This window comes from Gopherus evgoodei, chromosome 3 (genome assembly GCF_007399415.2).
Source record: "Gopherus evgoodei ecotype Sinaloan lineage chromosome 3, rGopEvg1_v1.p, whole genome shotgun sequence".
NCBI classification, from domain to species: domain Eukaryota; kingdom Metazoa; phylum Chordata; order Testudines; family Testudinidae; genus Gopherus; species Gopherus evgoodei.
In genome coordinates, this window is record NC_044324.1 from 161310992 (window position 1) to 161332635 (window position 21644).

At 49.8% G+C, this 21644-nt stretch overlaps 1 protein-coding gene across 1 annotated transcript in view; it reads right to left on the reverse strand.

The window, feature by feature from the left end:
* Positions 1-3849: 3849 nt before the first annotated feature.
* The window catches only part of MDGA1 (MAM domain containing glycosylphosphatidylinositol anchor 1), a 197477-nt gene continuing 179682 nt past the window's right edge, over positions 3850-21644 (reverse strand). Inside the window, exons 15-17 of the mRNA XM_030554282.1 lie at positions 8658-8788; positions 6799-6907; positions 3850-4153 (exon numbers count right to left, since the gene is read on the reverse strand). Of these exons, the coding sequence (XP_030410142.1) occupies positions 4062-4153; positions 6799-6907; positions 8658-8788 (332 nt within the window). The 3' untranslated portion in view covers positions 3850-4061. The remainder of the gene's footprint in view (positions 4154-6798; positions 6908-8657; positions 8789-21644) is intronic.

The window sequence follows — 21644 nt, forward strand, 5'->3', positions numbered from 1 at the left end:
GGTGACCAGGCCTCTAAGGAATAACAGCATGTTCCCACTCACATGTGCAGTCTCCATCCCCCTGAAGCGAGGCATCCTTGCTGCTGAACTGGCTCCTTCCTCTGCTCCACACACTCAGCACTGCTGACAGTGCAATGAATTCCTTCCTTTCATCCTTAATACTCTTGACAAGCTGAGGCACTTGGGTTAATGAAGCTCCAGTAAACACAACACCAGCTGCTTTCAAGCCACAGATAAAGGGGAAGGGAATCTAGGAAGGGAGGGATGAACAAGGGCTCCCTGAGATTTATACAAGGGCAAACTGGCCAAAAAGCAGTGATCATTTGAGCCCAATGAATGGAGAAGGCAATTGCAGTCTAAGGGAAAAATCTGTGCTGCTCTCCAGCCCTAATACCATGGACAGGAGTGTGACCCTGAGCGTGGTGGGTCAGTTCAGTGGCTCTGGCACATTCCTGTGTGTGTGGTGAATGGGCCAGATGCTGCAGTAGAGCAAGGATGTAGGGGTCACAGGTTTTCTTTTTAAGAATCAGTCCATTCTCACCTGCCCCTGCTCAGGGATAATTCTTGCTCAAGACCTTGATCCCTCTCCTCCACCTCTGCAGCATGCCTCCTGTTCCTCCTCAGGGGAACTTAATCACAAGAGCTCACCCACATTCCCCCAAAATTTCAAAAGTTGCAAATTCATGACCTGCCTCCTCCTCACTCCCACACTGAGAAGAAAATATGGGCTCTCATGGCTAGCTCTTTTGGAAAGGAACATACTCCATCCCAAGGCCTGCTGCAACATGATAGGGAACCTTGGCAGCTGACCCAAATCATTAGCACTAAACACCCGAGGCCCCTGTGCTGCCTGTGGAAAGCATCGGCTCTCCTCCAAGGATTGAGATCAGACTCCTTGGAAAGCATACAAGGAGGAAAGAAAGCTGCTTCCTGTAGAGACCACATTCTGGGGCATAGAACTGAAGGAGATTTTCTAAAAAGCTGGGGGCTGGTTGGTTGCATTTCCCAGTGTCTGCTGGCAGTAGGGAGAGGTTATCCTGCAGGGCCCCACTCCAATGTCTGGCCAATGGCAAAGGTACCACATTCCCTTGCTAAATGTTCACTGAGACTAAGATCTGGGCTCAGAAGATAGAGGTGAAGGGACTAAGCAGATGAAGAGGGCAGAGTTCTCAGTCCTGGAGAGGAGGAAAATAATCAACTGGAGTTTTGGAACCCCGTGGCTGGACCCTTCGATATCTTTTGGGAAGTCCCCTGTGAAGGCTCGCCTCAGCCCAACACCCTTTTTTTGGCTGAGGATGACTGAGGATGACTGGATGGGACTCCCTTTGGCAGGGCTGGCTTTAGCAAGTGCAGGGCCCAAATCCTGAGGGGGGCGGGGCTTGTACTCAGCAGGCAGCGCTCCCAATCTTCGGCAGCACTTTGGATTGCCGGCCAGGAGAACAGGCCCGCGGGGCTGCTGCACTCTGAGCAGGGTCGCGGGGCCGTGGGGTTGTCGCGCTACAGCCAGAGCTCCAGATGGAGCGTGGCAGCCCCATGGCCCCGCGACCCAGAGAGCGGGACCGCAGGGCTGCTGCACTCTGGCCAGGATTGCTGGGCTGTGGGGCTGCCGCACTCCAGCTGGAGCTCTGGCTGCGGTCATGGGGCCGTGGGGCTGCAGCGGTACAGCCAGAGCTCTGGCCAGGAGAGCGGGGCCACCGAAGACCCCGGTGGAGCTGACCACCGCCGGGGTGAGTAAAAAAAAAATTAAAAAGGCGCCTAAGGCATGGCGCCCTCTTAGGCACGAGGCCAGATTCTGGGGAATCAGGCAAATCGGCCTAAAGCCGGCCCTGCCCTTTGGAGCCCATCAGCACACCTCCTACACTGGCCACGAGGATCACTGCAGAATGACTCAAGATGCCATCTTCCAGAGGCCTAGTGAGTGAGCGGTTGGCTCAAGCACTGGAAGATGGCCCTATTGGACAGGAAGGTAGAGCACTGAACACAGGCCTCCCCACCGGGTGTGAGGGGAAGCCAAGCCTCAGACATTTTGGGAAGCCAAGCATCGCAGAAGGCATTGGGCAGGTGATACACTGAGCTGATTTAGCTACACGCTATTGTCCAGAGAAGCCAAAATTTATGATAAAGTCATCAAGGAGGGTGGGGTGGGGGCATGTGTGCTGGTGAGTCTACACCTGAGACAGGTTAGTATACCTCTGCTGTGCTCTTGGAATAGCGAGCAGACTGGGTGTGCCTCAGAGGAAAGAGTGTCACCTCACTGAATCTCTCCCCCCCCCCCACAGGTACAGCTAACATTATTCTTCGGTGGGAGGGGTGAGAGAAAGGTAGGCCCAGAGCTGTTTCCAGCTGTAACAAGGTCAACATGGCTCCTACTTGGCTAGCCTAAGGGAGACCTTGCTCCTGGGTTCACCTGGTACAGCAGATACCTACACACCATGTCACCCCCAGGCCAAGCCATGGCTGCAGTAGGGAGCAGGATGGATCTGGCTGGAACAGGGTCAGAGCCAAGAGGCAACTCTCCTGAGACATTGGCTTTATTCCTTCACGGTGGCAGCATGAACTCCATGAAGAAGAAATCCCAACTTTCTCTCTACCTGCACCCTTGTCCCCAGCAGCCAACAGAAGTGAAAACCAGAATGATCCTCTCTTTGGGATCCAGCCACCTGCTTTGCCCAGTCACCCAGGAGCTTCAGTGCCCATTCCATCCCCTGGCTCCTCTGATTGTTACTCTGGTGAAGGGAACCCAGTTGCCCCCCTGCACCTCCCTTGTAGTTAATACATCCTGGGGACCACAAGTTCTTGAAGTTCAAGGCAGCAGCTGCAATTTCAGATCCATTCAGAGGGCACAAGGGTTGGAGACTAGGAGAGGCCTGTGGTTTGGGGTGGGGAAGTATAAAGAGTGCAAATCCATGCCTCTCTCCACAGTCTGAAAGGAAATAGGAGCTTGGGGCAGGGAAGGCTAACAGTGGAATGAAGAAAGAAGTTAGTTAACCAAAAAAATCTGACAGGAGATCCTGGCCCCAAGGCTGTTGCAGCTCCCACTCCAGTGTGCACTGACTGACAAGTGCTGTCTGCATGTCATCACCCTGCCAGCTCCATCCCACTGAGAGGCTTTTGTTTGCAGCCTCGGCTCCATCATCAGAGTCTGTACACCCAGTGGTGGGAAGTGAGAGATGCAGAGAGAGAAACATCTGGGAGCGTTTGGTGGTCAGTGCTGCAGTTGGATCGACCCAGGGTTTTTCCACCACTCAGTACAATCCAGATGATGAGTCCACTCCGCTGTTGACTTCTTTGGGCGGGGCGGGAGGACACAGCAAGTGGGAGAAGGAGTGCTGGGTGGATTAAAGCAAATCACACATAGACAATTGAATATATGGAAGTTTGGAAGATGCGGATGGAGACACTGAAGCACATGCAGCATGAGGCGAGAGTCTATGGCCAACCAGCACACGGGAGGTGAGCTACCCCAAATGGAGACAGGTGGGATGTTACTGTAGGGGCGCCGCAGCTGGTACACAGCAGTCAGAGCCAGCAGGATAAAGGTGGAACATGAAGAGTCAAAAGGGGAGCGCTGCGATACATGGTCTCCTAAGCTGTGGCCTCTGCAGTAAAGAAGTTAACAGTTCTGGTAGAAATTTGTGCTTTAATATATATATATATTTTGTTTAAAACAAAAGTTCCCACTTCCCTGAGGAAGTCCTGTCAGATATTCCCAAGGAAACACGGGGAGGGGGAGTTTCCTCCTTCATTTGTTCTTTACATTTTTGTCATTCCCATTTTTCTTCATTCCTTCTTGTGTGATTGTTTTCTTCCTTCCTCTCTCTCTCTCTCTCTCTCTCTCTCTCTCTCTCATTTTGTGTTTTTATTTTTTTAGACATTATGACTTTCTTGAGGAATCCACCAGGTTCTGAGCAGATCCCTTTGCGTGGTCATGCTTGTCAGTCTTTGGTAACATATGGACACTTTGGTGTGCCAGTGAGGAAGGGGAGGAAGAGGAGTAGAGGTGACTGAGTAGGAAAGGAGCAGGAATGTCTTGTCCAGAAGACAGGAATGCTCGCTTGCCATCATCTGAGCAGCACATAAAGGAAAAAAGTCAGTGGCCCACAGAGAGAAGACTTGTGCAGGGTTGGGACGCCGCTCCCTGGAAGGGCGACTGCTGCAGGCCAAAGAGAGAGAGAGAGATTGGTTATGGAAAACAGACATACCATGTAAAGCAAGTCAACCAACATCAGTGCCAGCTGTCCCCACAGGAAACTGCAAGCTCCACATACACTGGATACCTGCTGTCCCACTCTCTTTCTTGGGGATCCAGTTGAGACTGTAGCTGGGATTATGCTCGTGGGACACTAGCATTCGTGCTCAGGGACAGAAGTCAAGGAAAAACCAGCGTTCCTCTTTCCCACTGCAATGTGGCATCAAACTGGCTATTATAGTACAGCCATGGCATCACATCCTACAGCCAGGAGGGAAGGGTCCCTCTTTAGACACCTTTCATGTCAGGAAGGTATCGTCAAACTGGAGAGGCTTAGCGAAGAGGACCACAAATGATAATGGGGCTAGAGGGTTTATTTCTGAGTGAAGATGAAAGAACTAAATCTTTCTTGCCAAAACAATGACTGAGGGTGATCTGAGATCCACCTACATGTATGTGAAAAGTGCATTTTCTAAGAAATGAGAGAGATTGTTCAGAGTGGGATGGTGAAACGAAGCCAAGTAGAACGTATTTCCTGACTGTAGGATTCATTAGGCTGGGGAACTGTCTCCCCAGGGAAAAGGCACATTGCTAAGGACATTTAGAATGAGACTGAACAAGCAGCTCCAGCGTATACTCTAGGGAACAGTCCTGCCTGGGCCTCAGAGGTGGACTAAATAGGCTCCAATACAGCTACTTCTGTTCAATCTCGAAATTCTAGGGTTCTCGGGTTAGCTGGCACCCTCAGTTCTGATGCAGTCTGTCTCTCATTGGAGGATTGAGCCTTAAAAGCTCAAAGAAGATCTACCCCCTTTCCAAGGCTACTCAAATAACTAGTGTTAGCCAGCTCCACTGGTACAGGATCTGTGATGCTTCAAAAGCCTCTCCAGAAATAGTGGTCTTGCAACCGCCCAATACCCTGACCAAGACCTTGGCATATTAACACAGAGTTCAGTGCCCAGTTGCAGGCTTCTGACCAGCTAGCAGGTACAGCAACACCATTGTAGAGGGGTGGTCACCTGCTCCTGGCCTGAAAGGGGTTAAAAGCCAGCCCTTGGAGAGGGTTGGGGCTGGGAGCCTTAGGCTGGGCTGATTGGGGAAGTAGTCACAGCTGGTCCTTATAAGAGGGCAGTAGACTGGGGAGCAGTCAGTCTCTCTGCTTTCGGGGGGGGGGGGAAGGAGCTGGCTGCTGGGAAACTCAGAGCACCTAGAGTGAGGCAGGGCTGGGGAAAGGCCAACGGGGCTGGAGAGCTCCAGGCTGGCAACTCCCCAGGCTGCAGGGCCTTGTTCAAGGCCCCAGAGAGGTACTGGGTTGCAGAGAAAGGCAGCAGGTTCAAAACCCCCTTGCCTGTGATGAGTGGCTTATATTGCAGTCTGCCTCAGGGCGCGGGGGCTAGTTGGTGACTGGCAGTAGCTTTTGACTGAGGCGAGGTGGAGATGGGGAAGTGGGGGTTCCTTGGGGAGGGGAGACCCCAAGAGTGAGGTGTTACTGCCAGGGGGCAGCACCTAAGATAACAGGGCACAGGAGTCCAGGGAGGGACACGAGGGCCAAGCAGCAGTGGGACACCAGCCTGAAGAGGGTGCTCCGGAGGCTGGACAAGCTAATTCTGAGAAGAGACCAGCAGAAGGTGCTGCAGGGATGAGTCCCACATCGCTACAACCATCCATATGGATTCTGCTTCATTCTTTAAGGTCACAATGACCCTGGACTATTATTTTCCAGTTCAGGGGTTAGAGGTTCTGGAGCAACCGAACAGCAATGTCACGTTGACCATGAGAGATCTGTGTCCTACGCTGTCATGGTTTTACCTGATCAGGCAGCTAAACACTCTTCCCCTTTCCTGTTGGAAGGCTTTGCTTTAATAATGTGTCATCATACACTGAGCAGTAAGTGTATACTTCCCCATACAACCCTCCACACCCTCCAACAACCACCCTACACACCACCCACCCACCACAACCCCCCACAGATCCAACCAACATCCAATAGCCACCCTACACACCACCTACCCAAAGCAACCTCCCCCACACCCAACCAACATCCAGTCACCCTACATGCCATCCATCCAACAAAACCTCCTTTACACCCAACCAACACCTACCCTACACACTGTCCACCCAACACAAACACCCACACAGACCCAACTGACATCTAACACCCCTCCCAAAACCCACACAGATCTAGTTGATATCCAACACCCCTCAACATACCAGACACTCAACTCTACATACTTCCCATTGCACCAGTGTCCGCTCAGACCCAGCTAATATTCAACACCCACCCTACACTGACCCAACCAACATACCCTCAACTCAAACACCCATACATACCCCTTTGACAACCAACACTCACCCAACACACTACCCGCCTCCCCAGCGCACACACCAACCCACCCACAGCAAGCAACACTGATGTAAAAACACCACAGACACAAACATCCTGCTAACACTCACCCAGCAACACACACCGTGTACTTATACTTACACATGTTCCCTCTCTGTTCACCGATACACGCTAATACCAACACATCAGATCCCCCCCCATTCTTCATCTAGCAGCCCCCCAGGTGCCCACTCACATGCATACTCAAGCCTTCTCACACACTCACCTTTATTTGGGCCAATCGACTTCCTTGGGCAGTCTCCCCTTTTCAGAGTGACATCGTCAATGGCAATGTCCCCCTCATAACTTGTGCCGCGGACGCCTTCAAAGATGATCTGCGGACAGAGACAATGAACAGTGAGGGGGGCTGCCCCGAGGCAGGGGAATGGCCTCACTGACAGGCCAGGCCCATGTATACAGAACAGGTAGGACACAGGGTGCCACATCCACAGATGCCAACTGCCCAGCATAGGTGCCGTGACCGTAAGGGGGTTCCACCCCCAGCCCAGGGTCCTAGGCTCCTGTAGCCCACTGGTCACCCCCCCTGAACAGTCTCTGTTCCCTACAGCCACTTGGCTGCCCCCCGGCTGAGCCCCCTGAGTGGGATTTGTTGCTCTCCCAGCCCTCTGGTCACTCCCCTGCAGCCCCTAGGCTGTTTCCCACGGGGCTCTTCTCCCTCTCCAACCCGCCGGCTGCCTGAGCGTGGGGCTCCGTGTGCTTATCACCTGCCACGCCTGCAGTGCACAGAGGGTCACTCTCCTGAGTGCCCTTGGGCAGGCCAGTGAGGGACCTACTGTCACTAAAGCACTGGGGTGGGAGTAAGTTGAACTGGGGCAGCCCCTGCTCCCCACAGATAGGAGACAGCAATTCCCACTCCACCTCTGGGGCATCTCCTGCATCTCCATTTGGGGGCTGTAGGGCTCCCCTCCCTATGCCACCCATCCTGGTTGGGAATCCTGGAGAGACTGGCTCCTTCCTTCTCAGAGCCTGTCATTCATCAGCCTGAGCTCCCTCTTCTGTTCCCATGGTTACCAAAATCTGCTGGCAGCCCAGGGGCAGAGACTCAATCACTACCTGCTGGCGGCAGGGGGTACACTATTGGTGCCAGTTCTCACTCACTAAGGAGAGGGTAAAACCCAGCTTCTGGCTCATCCCCTCTTCCTCTCAGCCCCCACTACTAGTCCTGCATGGCCACTATAGTCCCTGCTCAGCTACCCTGGAGATAGGGTGACCAGATGTCCCGATTTTATAGGGACAGTCCCAATTTTGGGGTCTTTTTCTTATATAGGCACCTATTACTCCCTACCCCCTGTTCTGATTTTTTACACTTACTGTCTGGTCACCCTACCTGGAGAGAGCACACACGGCCTGCTCGCCACCCAGCACCATGGCCCGCTCACCACCCAGCAACATGCTGCACTCAGGCTCTTATTTGTGATTTTATAGCACCCCACAGTATAGGCACTTCACGCTTATACAACAAATCAGTGTACGCAGACTCAGCACTGACATGCAACCCTACAACACCAACCCAGCATGCAGGGCATTGCATTAAGCACCCTACAACAACTAATGGAGGTGTGCCCCTGCACTCACAAGCCCCAAAAAAGTGCAAAGCCCAGTGCTTACAAGCAACCCTACAACAAGAAACCAGTGTGCATGGCTCCAGAGCGCACAACCCTGCCCCCGACAGGAAGCTCCCAAGTGCTAGAGTAACAGCCCAGTGCACTGATCCAGCATTCACAAGCAACCCTGCAGTATCAGACCAGTTCCCAGGACAGTGCTCGCCTCAACTGCAGATTGATAGTAACAAATCTGTGCTTGTGCATGATGGAATTAGGCAAGAGGTTTGCAGAGGCATGAAACCACATTCTCCTTCCCCCCCTGAAACTGGCTGTGACTTTCAGTTCACTCCCTCCCCACAAGCTTGGGAGTGGGGAACTGCCCTGTGCCCTCCCATGTACCATACATACCCTGTGTCCGACCCCTGTTAGGCAACGCATAATGACAGGGCTGTTCTGGTGATGCTCTTCCTGGGCATAGCGTGCACCCAAGAGGTGGGGGGCAGGTCTAGTGCCTGCTTACCTGAAAGGGTCCTGGAGGGCTGATGGGGACGTGTGCTTGTTTCCACTCGTTTCCTTTGTTTTCACTGAGCGACCAGACTTGGGTGTCGATGGCCCGTTTGTTCTGCACACGAACCAGAAGATTCAAGGAGCCTGCAAAAAAGAAACTGGACACTGGAGGCTGGGTCAGGCTCCATCAACTTGCAGGTTGTCATGGTATAATTCCCCAATCTGAATCTTAGAGTCCAAAAGTTGGGGTACCAGCATGAATTTCTCTAAGCTTAATTACCAGCTTAGATCTGATAAACTGCCACCACCCAAAAATATATAGTGTTTTGGGGCACTCTGGTCCCCCCAAAAACCTTCCCTGGGGACCCCAAGACCCAAATTCCTTGAGTCTTACAACAAAGGGGAATAAACCATTTCCCCCCCTTCTCCTTTCTTCCTCCCAGATCTTTCCCACCCTGGGTACACTAGGAGATCACCATGATTCAAACTCCTTGAATCACAACACAGAGAAATCAGGTTTTTTTCCCCCCTCTTCTCTCTCCCTGTCTCTCACCAATTTCCTGGTAAGTACAGACTCAATTCCCTTGAGCCTCAACAAGGGGAAAAAATCAAACAGGTCTTAAAAAGCAAAACTTTTAATAAAAAGAAAGAAAAAAAGTAAAAGTTGTCTCTGTAATTTAGATGGTAAAAGTTACAGGGTCTTTCAGCTTGTAGAGACTAGAAAGAAGCCTCCCCCCCGCAAAAAACAATTTAAAATACTTCCAGCAAAATACACATTTGCAAATACCGAAAACAATCAAAAGACTATAACTGCCTTTCTACTTAATACTTACTATTTTGAATATATAAGAGACTGTAGCAGGGAGATTGGCAAGAAACCTGGTTGGATATCTAGTCCCTTTCAGGACCCAGAGAGAACAAAGCAAAACCCAAAAAACACAAACAAAGGCTTCCCTCCACCGAGATTTTAAAGTATCTTGTTTCCTGATTGGTCCTCTGGTCAGGTGTTTTTGGTTTACTGTTTGTTAACCCTTTACAGGTAAAAGAGACCTTAACTATCTGTTTATGACACAGGTGTCCCAGAGAGTCCTGCTGAAACTGGGGCATTAATGACCCTATGTCAATTGCCCAACAGAGCTGCCCATGATTTCAGCAAGGGTTAGTTGCCTATATCTTTGAAGATCTGAGCCACAGAGATCACCTGGGACAGGACTATGTTCCTAGAGCAAGAGGACAGAAGGGGATGGGAACCAGGGAGGTCTTGAATAGAATCATGGCATCTCCAGCCCTCGCACTGAAGGGCTAGGCTGAAGCCACTGCTGCTCTTCCATGACTAAAAAATAAAAAACCAGCGTGTTTGTGGCCTCCATACCCAGAGGTGTCATATCTGAGAGCAGGGAGGCGATAATACCCTCGCTCTATGTGCCTCTGGTCTGACTGCAGCTGGTCTGCTGTGTTCTGACCTGGATACTTTATTCTCAGAGGCACCAGGCACATGGCAGGGAGGGAGCAATCCCTTTCCATACCGCTCTGGTCACAGTGCATCTAGGAGCATTTCATACATGGCATCCAAGTCTCAGAGGTAGCTGGCATGCAGCAGCAGACGTCTCTCTCTCTCTGGTTGTGGCAGGACCCCATTGGGGGGCTGCACTGTCAGAAAGCTATCAATAAGTTGGAGGATGTTCAGGGACGTGTAATCAAGATGATGAAATGTTTAGACTCAGAGTGGCTGACTCACAAGGAAAGGTTAAAAGCATGAAATATCTGTAACTTGGCTAACACACCACTATGGGCACAGCGGCAGTGCAGCCAGGAGGAAGCCTTCCAGCCCAGGTAGACAGACACGCACTAGCTTGGCTTGAGCGAGTGCGCTAAGAATAGCAGCATGGATGTTGCAGCTCCAGCAAAGACGTGAACTGACCCACCTGAGCTCAGACCCAGAGGTTGGGTGGGCCTGGGAGACTGGAACCACAACAGTGATGCTGCTGTTTTTAGCAAAACAGTGCAAATCTGCCTACTTAGGTTGGGAGGCTAGTTCCAAGGTGCAGTGTAGACGTACACTAACGGGGAAGGGAGAGAGATTGCCTAGAAATGGCCAAAGGGAGTCAGCACTAATGGGGAAGAGAAATTGCTCAGGGAGGTCCAATGGACTGGTAGTAGGAGTTATGGGATTAAACTAAACAAGCTGAACAGGAAGAAAAAGTTCCCAATAAGATTGTGGAATCGTCTCCAAAGAAAAGGAAAAGAAACCCCATGACTGGAGTTATTCAAACATCACCTTGGGTTTAAGTCAGGACTGGTGAGGAGGCAGGATGGATTGGCTGACCTAACATTCCATCTCTGATTCCTAGGAGGTGAATTTGAACAAGTGAGGGGGAAAAAAAATCCTTCGAATGGTATGAGCAGATCCTTTCCCCGGAGGTGCCCATTTTGCACTTGGATTGACACCACAAACCGAGGTGACATGTGACACAGCACATCGCTCTCCAGAGAGGTCAGCCAGCGTCGCGTGACCTCGGGAAGACTGAGAGAAGTGAACCCGGGCTCTCCTCTGTGGAAACATGGAGCCTGGAATGAGGGAAGTCACTGTGGGAGTCTCTAGCAAAAGACAGCTTTTAGCCACGGGCATCCTTATGTCCTCCCTGCCCGCTGGCCTCAGAAACTACCAGTGAAGGAGTGTCTGATTGAAGAAGAATGAAGCCTGAATCTCATTGAGGCCGTAGGGTGAATTGATGGTCCAAGCAGGAACTAAATAACCCCATAGATCAATGTCAATGAGACTATGTTGAGCACAGCTAATTATAGCCACCAGAGCTGGGAAGGTGAGAGGTGCGGAGAGAGGAAAGAATTAGCAGGAAGCTGCCAGTGAGCGAGGATTAAAAACAGCCACCCTCTATTCTAACCTCTTTTAGTGACTGATGCTAGGATCTGCCATGCAAGAGCCTGGCTGAGCAGCCAGAGGTGGGACAAATCGTTCAATATATGGACTTTGGTGCCCTAGGAAAAAAGAGAAGGCAAAATGGAAAGTGACTAAGAGGAGCATCTGGAATGTGAATTGGTGCCAGCTATGCACTGACTGTGAACTCCTGATCGAGGACCAAACCAATCCTGAGCACGCCCGTGGCTGTCAACTCCAGGCCTCTTTCTGCAGTAACAGGGGAAAAGGAGCAAGGCTCTTACCTTTTGCCCAGCAAAGATCTCTAGTAATAAAAATACTAATAAACTAAATAAATGAAATATAATAAATAATACACACTTCCCAGGTGAGGATCTTGGAGCACTTTACAAACATCAATGAAGCCTCACAACACCCCTGTGAGGTGGGTCAGTATCACTAGCCCCAGCCTACAGAGGAGGAAACTGAGTCACAGAGAAGCTAAGTCACTTGCCCAAGATTACATTACAAATCCATGTTAGAGCTGTGAAAAGAACCCAGGTCTGCTGACTCCTAAGCCTGTGCTCTAATTACTAACCCACGCTGCCTCTCTGAGCATGCTTGGAAAGACATTCCCCTCGACGGTCTCTGGGACTATGGCCTTCTGCTTGCTACTCTGATGGATTCATAGGGCCATGTTCAGACATGGCAAAGAGTGCAAGCTCTCTGAAATCAACAGGATGGCAGCTACTGATGAGAGCCAAAGAAATGGAAGATTTAAGAGGCCTTAGAGTCCATTCCTTTGCTCAGTCAGTCCTGGTTTGTTTCCTATAATGGTCTCCAGGTCCAGCCTAGCTTAAATGCCTCGTGATGGGAGTACCTCCTCTTGGCAATAAACCTTTGGCTCTGGCCTCCAAATGGGACCATCTGGTATTGTTGGTCCTATGCTCTAAAAAGCAGTACAGCTTCCATTCCAATGTAACAGCTGGGAATACTTAGCTGGGAATACAGGTGGCATGGTAGAGCTTCACTGGGATGACAGTGGTGCCTCCTGCTCCACCGCACCCCTTGTCTTCTGCTGGGGCAGCAAGGGTGGCATCACACACACACACACACTCTCTCTCTCTCTCTCTGCGAGGATTGTGGAGGACTGAAGATTCTTTCTTCCCAGACCAGACCCCAGCTTACTTGAAGAGATGGAACAACAGGCTGAGAAGAGAGATCCCAGCCAGCCTGAAGATCAGCAAAGGCAGGCCGGCTCTATGCCACCCCAGCAGATAGGCTGTGAACATATGTGGTCTAATGCCAGCAAGCTTCTGCCTAGCACCAGGAAGGCACCAGGAGAGGGCCCTGTGTCATGGTCCAGGTTGATCCTGCCCCGAGTGCTGGATGTGATCAATGGAGCCCATGGTGCATGGCCTCATGCTTTCTAGGATATTCCTCTGAAAACAAACTCTGTGAGCAGGACCCAGCTGAGATCCACAAAGTCCTGACGAATGACCACATGCAGCTCTGGTGATTATGCCCCTCTGTGCAACAGGAGCCTTCTCTCATCCCTACTAATCCTCCTTGCTTCCTACATAACTTTCAACTCCCTGATAAATACTTCAGATGGGTTCAGGTCAAGCCAAACACCTTATGCTCGTAAGGGGACCAATGTCCCTCTGCTAGAGCAGAGGTTCCATGTCCAACCAGTTGTTTATAAAGGCTGCCTAACAGCTCCAGGTGGGCATTCCCCAGTAGCAGACACTGTACAGTTCCTGGGGTAAGGAAGGATACGCTGGTGGTTACAGCACAGGACAGGGAATCAGGACTCCTGGATTCCATTCCCAGCTCTAGCCCTCTATGACTTGCTGTGTAATCTTGAGCAAGTTATTCCCTCTCGCTCTGTGCTTCAGTTTTTCCATCTGTGAAAGGGGGATAATGATATTAACTCACTTCACAGAGGAAGATTATGAGGATTAATTGATACTTTACAAATGCTTTGTGATCCTTGGATGGAAGATGCTAGTGAGTGGGAGAGTAGTAATTATACTGACTTTCCAGTGGCTCCATGTAGGAGAAAAATCTAACTGGGAGATGCCTCCAGTCCTCAGCTCACAGCCATCAGAGATGGGCCTGTTCTGTTCCATTCATTCCCTGAGGGCCAGTGCAGGACAGCTGCCTGCAGTTAGGGCAGGGCAGAAAACTTTCTTCCTATCCAATGAGAGTTTTTGACATTTTCCCATCCCAAATTGTGATGCAAAGTTGAAATCTTGAAAATTTTCATAAACATAAAATCTGGAAAAAAAATTGATTTGGGTAAATCAAAAGGTTTAGATAATTTTGAAAGATTGTCAAAATTGAAACATTTTCCCTTTTTTTAAAGAGTAGATTTACTAATAGTTCCAAACAAAAAGTTGTTTCAACTCAACCCCCACCAAACCTTCTGGTTCAACAACCTCAAAATGATTTTCGTTACCAAAACTGCATTGAGTTGAGTGCTTCGCTGACTCTGACCCAGGTTCGCAAATTGTGTTGGTCTCAATGAATCAGCATCTTTCAGCAAAAAACGTTTTGCCAAAAAAATTTCCAACCAGCTGTACCTGCGATCAAGCCTCTAGCCTGGTTTTATCTGACGGTGATGTACAGTTTCTCATTTAGAAATCCACATCCTTACTGGTAGTTTTGCTGCCTCTTTTCATTCCCCGTCCTCCTGCCCATCTGACTGTGGTTTGACTTTCCTCAAAACACCTGCTTGTGATACACAGCTAATGGGAGGCCAGGTGTCTGTTGCTAGAGTGCTGCAGCAGGTCGGCGCCCACAGTGACAGAGCGGCACAGAGGAAAATCCCTGAGCACTGCCAGTCTCATTGGTATCTCCCTCCAATAGGGCGATCTTGGTATTTTATTTGTTATCTGTATCATCTCATCTTTTCTAATCAGAGGGGAAAATAAAGGCCTGTAATATGTGAGGAGGAATCAATTACCGTGCGAGTAAGCTGTGCCTTCTGTTGGCTCCTTTAAGCACAGAGCTGGCATTTCAGAAGAGTGGCGTGAACACAAAAGAGAACCAACTGCGATGCCAGATACAGTAACCCAAGGGGATGCTGCTAAATGTTACCTGCTTGCAGGATGAAAAGGTCTTATTTCCGTTGCCATGGGATAGGAACTTCACTCTGTCGGAACTGCAAAAAAGTTAGGAACAGCTGGCACGGGTGGGCCAGTGAGCCAGGGAACGGAGGCGGGCACAGCACCCGACGACAAGCTCAACCCTGGGAACAACGGCAGCTTAAGCAGCAGTGTGGCATTTTCCACAGAGCTTTTAGGTAACACAGAGCCCTACAGCGAGACTAAGATACTGACCAAAAGGATGAGAGATCTAAAAAGTGTGGCTGGAAGGAAGCAAAGTAACTGAGGTCTGGCTAGGAAAAGGAGGACTGTATGACGAGTAGAGAGATACCCACAGAGTAGTATGCATAATACTGTATCCCTCTAGCTTGATGGAGTGGAGCGTGAAGCCAGGTGGTGTTTGGGATCACAGCGCAGACCTGGATTAGCTGTAGGCGGGGGTACAGTTTCGGATTCAATGATGGTGAAACTCAGAACAGATGTTCCTGTAATATTCCAGCCCCCAAAGGTGGAAATCTCATGAGATCAGCTGTTCACAACCGATTTTGGCTGCTGCCAGAAGTTAGATTTGGATTCAACTTCAAACCAATCAGGTCTGGGGATTCAAATCCAAAAACCACCCCAGAAATTCAAAAGGAGTTTGGATCCTAGGTTAGATTAAACAGAGATGGAGATAAGGGGGTGATCTACCATACAGTAGATGTACAGTGTAGAGACAGATACACTACAGCTTTGTAGAGCCAACTGTAAGCCTAACATGAGGGCCCCAGCCCTTGCCCCAGCGCAGAGAGACGAAGCCCTTCCTCTTGTAACCAGGCCTCTGACTGTGTCCTGGGCACGGCTGTTTATTTTAACCCAGCTGATCATAAAGCAAGCCCAAAGCTCCGAGCAGGCAAATCCCTGGAGCGAACTAAAGCCCTCAAAAGGAACCTATTACTGTTCATAATCCTGGGAACAAATACAGGCCTTTCTCTCGCTCATTTAAATGAATGATAATGAAAAGCAATCAGCGGCAGGCTTGTGTTCTCAATTATGGTGCTGTAGTGGAAAGTTACCACTCAGAGGTGAGACACAGAGTGGGGAAAACGATCATATTGGTGATGGAGGGAGAGAAATACCATCAAGCTGCGCTGAGCTGTAATTTATAGGAATGTAATTTGTCTCTGTGCTATGATAAGAGGTATTTACTCTTCCATTGTCTCTAATGATGCTTTGTATAGCAACATATGTGTAATAAACACAATTACAGGCTCTCAACAGCCTCCCAAGCCTGCTTGCTCAACGCTTCGTTTCACTCCTATTTTAATAGACGGGATTCCATCCAAGCTCTCTCAAGCCCTAGTCCTGTCTGTTGGATCCCTCACACCAGACTCAAGAGCTCATTGCAGACAGACACCCTTCTGCATAGTGAGACTCAGCAGTTTTACAGAGGGCAGGCTCAGTAGCCTAATGAATACTGGTGCAACTGGATGCTGGCTACATGTGGGAGAGTGCTACCAGAGTCCATAGTCAGAGAAAAAACATGGATCTCCAAGCACTTCGCATGCATTAATGAGTTAACCTCATGTGATAGGTACATATTGTAATGAACTGGCTAGTGTGTATACCCATCACTGCCCTCTGTGGAATGCAGTCAGAACTGCTCAACTGTGTGTCGTAGGACCTATTCTGCTAGCGAGCAAGGAAGATTTTCCTTTCGCTCAGGTGGTAGGGGCCTGAGTTCTTGGAGTAAGAGGACCAGATTTCCCTTCTTGCTATTGCCATGACTTTCTAAATCAATATCTAATGTAGTGTAAATGGCAACATGATGTGTTTAAATTGGCAATGTTCCCTCCATGGCAAACCTGTGAAAAATCAGTTACTTGTGCCTGGTAGAGGCAATTTTGTGGGTTTTGCCAGGGATTAAAAATACCCAGTTGAGTATCTGCCTGAAGGAAGGGACAAAGCCTGGCAGGGTTCAAATCTGTACAGTCTCACTGTGGGCTACATACATCTTCCTGGGGCAGAAACGTGCAAAGGGAAAACAGAGTTGGATGTGCCCAGATCCATGGGAGTGTCTCTTCCCCCTCCTCCCCGCCCACCCTCCAGGCATACTTCATCCCTGCTGCAATTTGACATCGGTGGACTTGTAATGGAGCTACACTTGGGGGAATCTGGCTCATTTTATGGAAGCTGTAATTAGGGGTAGGCGCTGTGTGTACTCCAGCATAGAGAGCTGAACGACACGGGGCATTTATCAATTGTGCTAAAAATAACAGGCAAAATGCTGCAGTCGATCATGCAAAATGCCCATGAACCTTGTCTGATGTCAGTAAGAGTCCTTCCTGGGTAAGACCGACAGGATTTGACTCAAGGGATTTTTAAATTGTGTAATTTTAAACTAAGAATATTTACTGCTGTGTTTAAAGAGAGAGGCCCACTGAAAACACAGCCAAAACAAAAGAGTGGGAGGGGACATGGTCTAGTGGTTAAAGAACAGGAAGTCAGGACTCCTGGGTTCTATTCCCAGGTCTGTTTCTGATTTACTGTGGGACCTTGGTTAAGTCACTTTCCCCTCTCCCTGCCTCAGTCTTCTCATGTGTAAACAGAGGACAATCAGGGCAAAGGGGGAGACAGAGAGGATTTGGGGTAGGCAAGTCCCTCACAGGACAGGCTGACTAACTGAAAATCCCTAAGCTGATCCCCTGCACTCAGCCTCCCTGCTATCTCACACACGGGAGTCAGTCGGCCAATTTGCAAAGCTCAAACAGAGCTGGGTGAAGTGGGAACTAAATCTGCCTTGATAGCAGATTCCCATTTCCTGTCACCAGCTCAGTCCCATCCTAGTGTTAGGCCTGAATAAAGATATAGCAGACAAAACCAGGTATGCCAACCTGACCAAAGTCAGGCTAACAAAGGTTTGTGGGTAATCCCTAAGTGGAAAAAAACTAAAAAGCAGCATGTCTCACGAAGCGCTGAAAAAAAGTAAAATAAGGAAGGGGCTGCATTCCTGGTATAGTACCAACTGTGCTGTGTTAGGAACAGTTCCTTTAAAGAACTGACAAAAAATCCCAGCCTCCCTGTTTTCACTCCTTGGTTCAGTTCTCTGTCTGTTTTAAGTCCCCTACATTCCTAACTTCTGGTGCTTGCTAAGATATTGTTAATCACCTAATGCTGTAAAACATATATACTAAAAGTGTCTAGTTTCTAGCTGTTAGAAAAAGGGGGTGGGTTGCTCCAGTGAATAATTTATAATGAGACAGAACTGTCTATATAGGCTTATACTAAGATGTAAAGAGCAGGCTGGTTCTCTCTGGAGACGAGCTGCTCTCTATTGATGCGTGCACTTGTTAATAAAGAGCTTTTGATCGGACCTTGCTGGTGTTGCCTCTCTCTCTCGTGGTCAGACAACGAACTTTGCCATCTGGGGGTTAGAGTCTCTGACACTTGGAAGCCCTCAGAATAATCATTTGGGCATATGAGTCCGTCAGTCTCTCCTGGAACTCACCTGCCTGTCAGGGATAAGGAAGGCAAGAGAGGAGGACAGAGTCAGCCACACTCTCAGCTGGACACTTGATTATTTACAGCCCAGCAATGAGGAAAATAAAGAGCAACTTGAACTGAATGAGTCTTCAAACACCTGCATTCCCCCAGGCAGTGTGAGGAAGGGCTGGGAGAGCCTTGATTACAGCTCTGTATCTCAGCTGGCATCTGTGGAGACTGTACCTGCTCTCTACCTCTCTCAATAGGACTATCCTCTATCCCTGGTGAGCTGGAGGTGCTTCCTTTCCCTGTGATAAGGAACTGAAGATCAGGGCCCACAGGTCACTCAGGCCTTTGCTCCTACATTTGCAATAAGGTCTCGGATTTGCGCAATGATCTCAATGTCATGATGAGCTGAGCCTCTCCTTACCTTCTCTGTGGGCTGCTCTGTCCTGACACAGGCAGGTTGTGTCTGTGGTTTGACTTCTTATTTCCTTATGGACTCCACTTCACACCTGCTCCCCCTAGATGCTTCCAATCAGCTGATGGCAGGCTCAGGACTGGGTCCCAACTGCAGTGCTGCTGTTCTTTTAGTACTGAGCCTACTGGGAGACAGCATCCCTACTCAACAGGACTCATGATCGCCCTACAACCTTGATGGCATGGTATTTTGGACATTGCTAATAGACCTGTTCCTTAAACATGGCTTTCTGCTATACATTGGACATATGATACTGTATAGCACCTATCTACAAAGAGTCTTATCCATGGTATCCATTATCCTTTTAGAAATGCCATAGTCAGGGAAGGGAAGGCATTTCCATTATAAGGAACTATTGTCCATGTACTACAGTAAATAGCCTTTTGGTCTTGCTTGTCTTCAGCCAGGTCCCTTTCAAGGGTCTAGCTGTCACCTTCAGAGCTCTGAGGAGGCTAAGGCCTAGCTACTTCAGGGACCACCTCCTTCTGCATCCCTGCTCAATGATCTAGAGCAACATTGCTTCTGAAAGAGGCCAGGCTGGTATTTGGGTAGAAAGCCCTACACTGGAACTCCAACTGTAGAGATTGGGAGGAAAGGGTGTGTAGCGGGGTGGTTACCCGCTCCTGCCCTTTGCAGCTTAAAACAGCCCAGGATGTGGCTGTAGCTGGAGCCAGAAGCCTGGGCTGATGGCAGGAGTGGCTGCAGCTGGGGGCCATGCCCCAAACTGAGCAATAAGGCTGTATAAGAAGGCCAGGGGCGCCAGAAGGAAAAAAGAGTCTTCCTCTGGCTGTAGAGGAAGAAGGGCCTGGCTGTTGGGAACTAGACAAGGTACCTAGCGTGGAGTAGGGCTGGGGAAAGGCAGCGGAGCTGGGGAGCTCCTGCCTGGAAAGCCCCAGGCTGTGGCCTAGGATTAGGCCAACAGGTACTGGGGTTGCAGGGTGCAACCCAGAGGTAGGCCAAGGCAGCAGGTCCAAACCCCTTTGCTGATGATGAGTGGCTGATACTGCAGTCTGCCCCAGGGTGTGGGGCTAGACAATGACTGGCAGTAGCCAATATTGAAGCAAAGTGGGGACAGAGGGTGGGGGGTTCCCAGGAGGGGGAAACCCCAAAGAGAAAGGGGTCACTGCCACGGGGGCAGAACCCCATGTAAAAGGGGCACCGGGATCCAGGGAGGGACATGGGGCCAGTAGCTGAGAACAAGGCGGATCACCGGCCTGCAGAGGGCACTCCAAACTGGAGTTTGAGCTAATTCCTGAGGACGACCAGTAGGAGGCGCTGCAGGGGTGGGTCCGCCCAGTTACAGGATATCACTTGGTTTAGGGCTTGATGAGAATCCTACTGAAGTCTATGGCAAAGCTCATCCAGCAGGATGAGGCCTTCACATCACAGAGCAACCTTTCCATCCCCCGCCCCCCAGGCAGGCTACACAAAGCAAGTATGACTGTTCCTGTCCCTTCTCCATCTAACCCACAGCCATACAACCTACCTGGGGTGGGGTGGGAGGAAAGCAGAGAAAATGGCCCTTCCCCACACAACAGGAGCTACTTCTCTTAATTACAGTATTGGGTGCTTAGATACTGCAGTGACAGACAAATTAGGCAGATGGTTCAAATTAAAATTTTTGTTTGTTTTTTTTAAAGAAAAAAGCCCTGGCGTGGACCCATAGTGAAATAAAATATACACCTGGGGGTGCAGACCGTCATGAGAAGACTGATCATGGTACAGAAAGGAGAAATTGGATTTTACCATCAAAAAGGACAGAGAGGGGCCCATGTTTTGGACTGCAATGCTATAGAGCCAGGGTGAGATTCAAAGCAACCAGTGAGTCTGTTTAGTTCAGATGCGCCTACATGTAGTGTACACACTGAAATAAACACCACTGCCTTCATTTCACTCTGAGTGCCACCAGAGAGGCACACTGTGCTGCACCTTTGTATGTCTTTAACAATGGAAAGCGATCAGCACCAGGCTTGTGTTCTCAATTACAGCACCGTGGCGAAGGTGGGCATGGGGGAGGAAGAGAAATCATTTCAAAACACCCTTTGCAGAGCACATATGGTGAATGCTGGGGGAGTAGGGCTGGCTGCCAGAACCATCTGCTAGATCCCCACACGGACAGGGAGTATACCCAGTCCCGGTGGGTTCTGCAGGAATTTCTGTATGGCCCCTGAGAAGATTCACAGGGTGGAGATTTGCATCCCAGACTCCAGTTCTGATCTGCATTTTATTACCCAGCCGGTCACCTATTCCTGGGTCTAAAATGTCTCTCCAATGACACTGCCATTGAACCAATGTGGAGCTCAGCTTTCACATCTTGTACAGGGTAGCTGGCCAGAACACCAGCTACTGGTAGGCACTACTTTGGTTTTCTCTTCACCCTTTGGCTACTTTTACCCAAGGAGCTGGGGATGCGACTCCCTGCTCATGTAGACATACTCACGCCAGCTCTCTCATCTACCTAGTGCTCTGAAAAGGGTAGCGTCACTGCAATAGCAAAGGCAGCAGTGAGCAGGAACCGGGCTGCTTTGGACACAGGGCAGCTAGCCTTTGCCACTGCTATTGATTAGTCAACTGGAGTATAGTATTTTAGGATCTCACCTAACTTGCTAGCTTCTGCTTTTCCAGTTAGGCAGCCCCCTCGTTGCCCTGGCCTGGGATGCAGACTCCAGGCTTGCATTCAAACTGCCTTGCTTTGCCCATCAGTCCTGGATCCAATCTTCCCCTGCACAGGGCAGCATAGGATTCCTATTCCAGTCTGCTCACACCTGAGATACTTGTTTCCAATTCAAATCACGCAGCTTCCACATGTTCTCCTTCCCCTGGCTGTCAGTTAATGGCCAATCACTGGTCTTGCATTATATCTCCAAGGCAACTCCATTCATCTGCTGACAGCCCTCGATAGTTCATTCATACCAACACAGACTGCCTACATGACCAACATCCATTTCTTACTTCTCCACACCCAGTGGGTAACACCACAAAGTGAGTGGGTAAATGGAGTCACACATTGCTTCATAAAACAAATACACGTCCCACCTTCTCCACAATGGGTAATCTGGTTCAGAAATCACA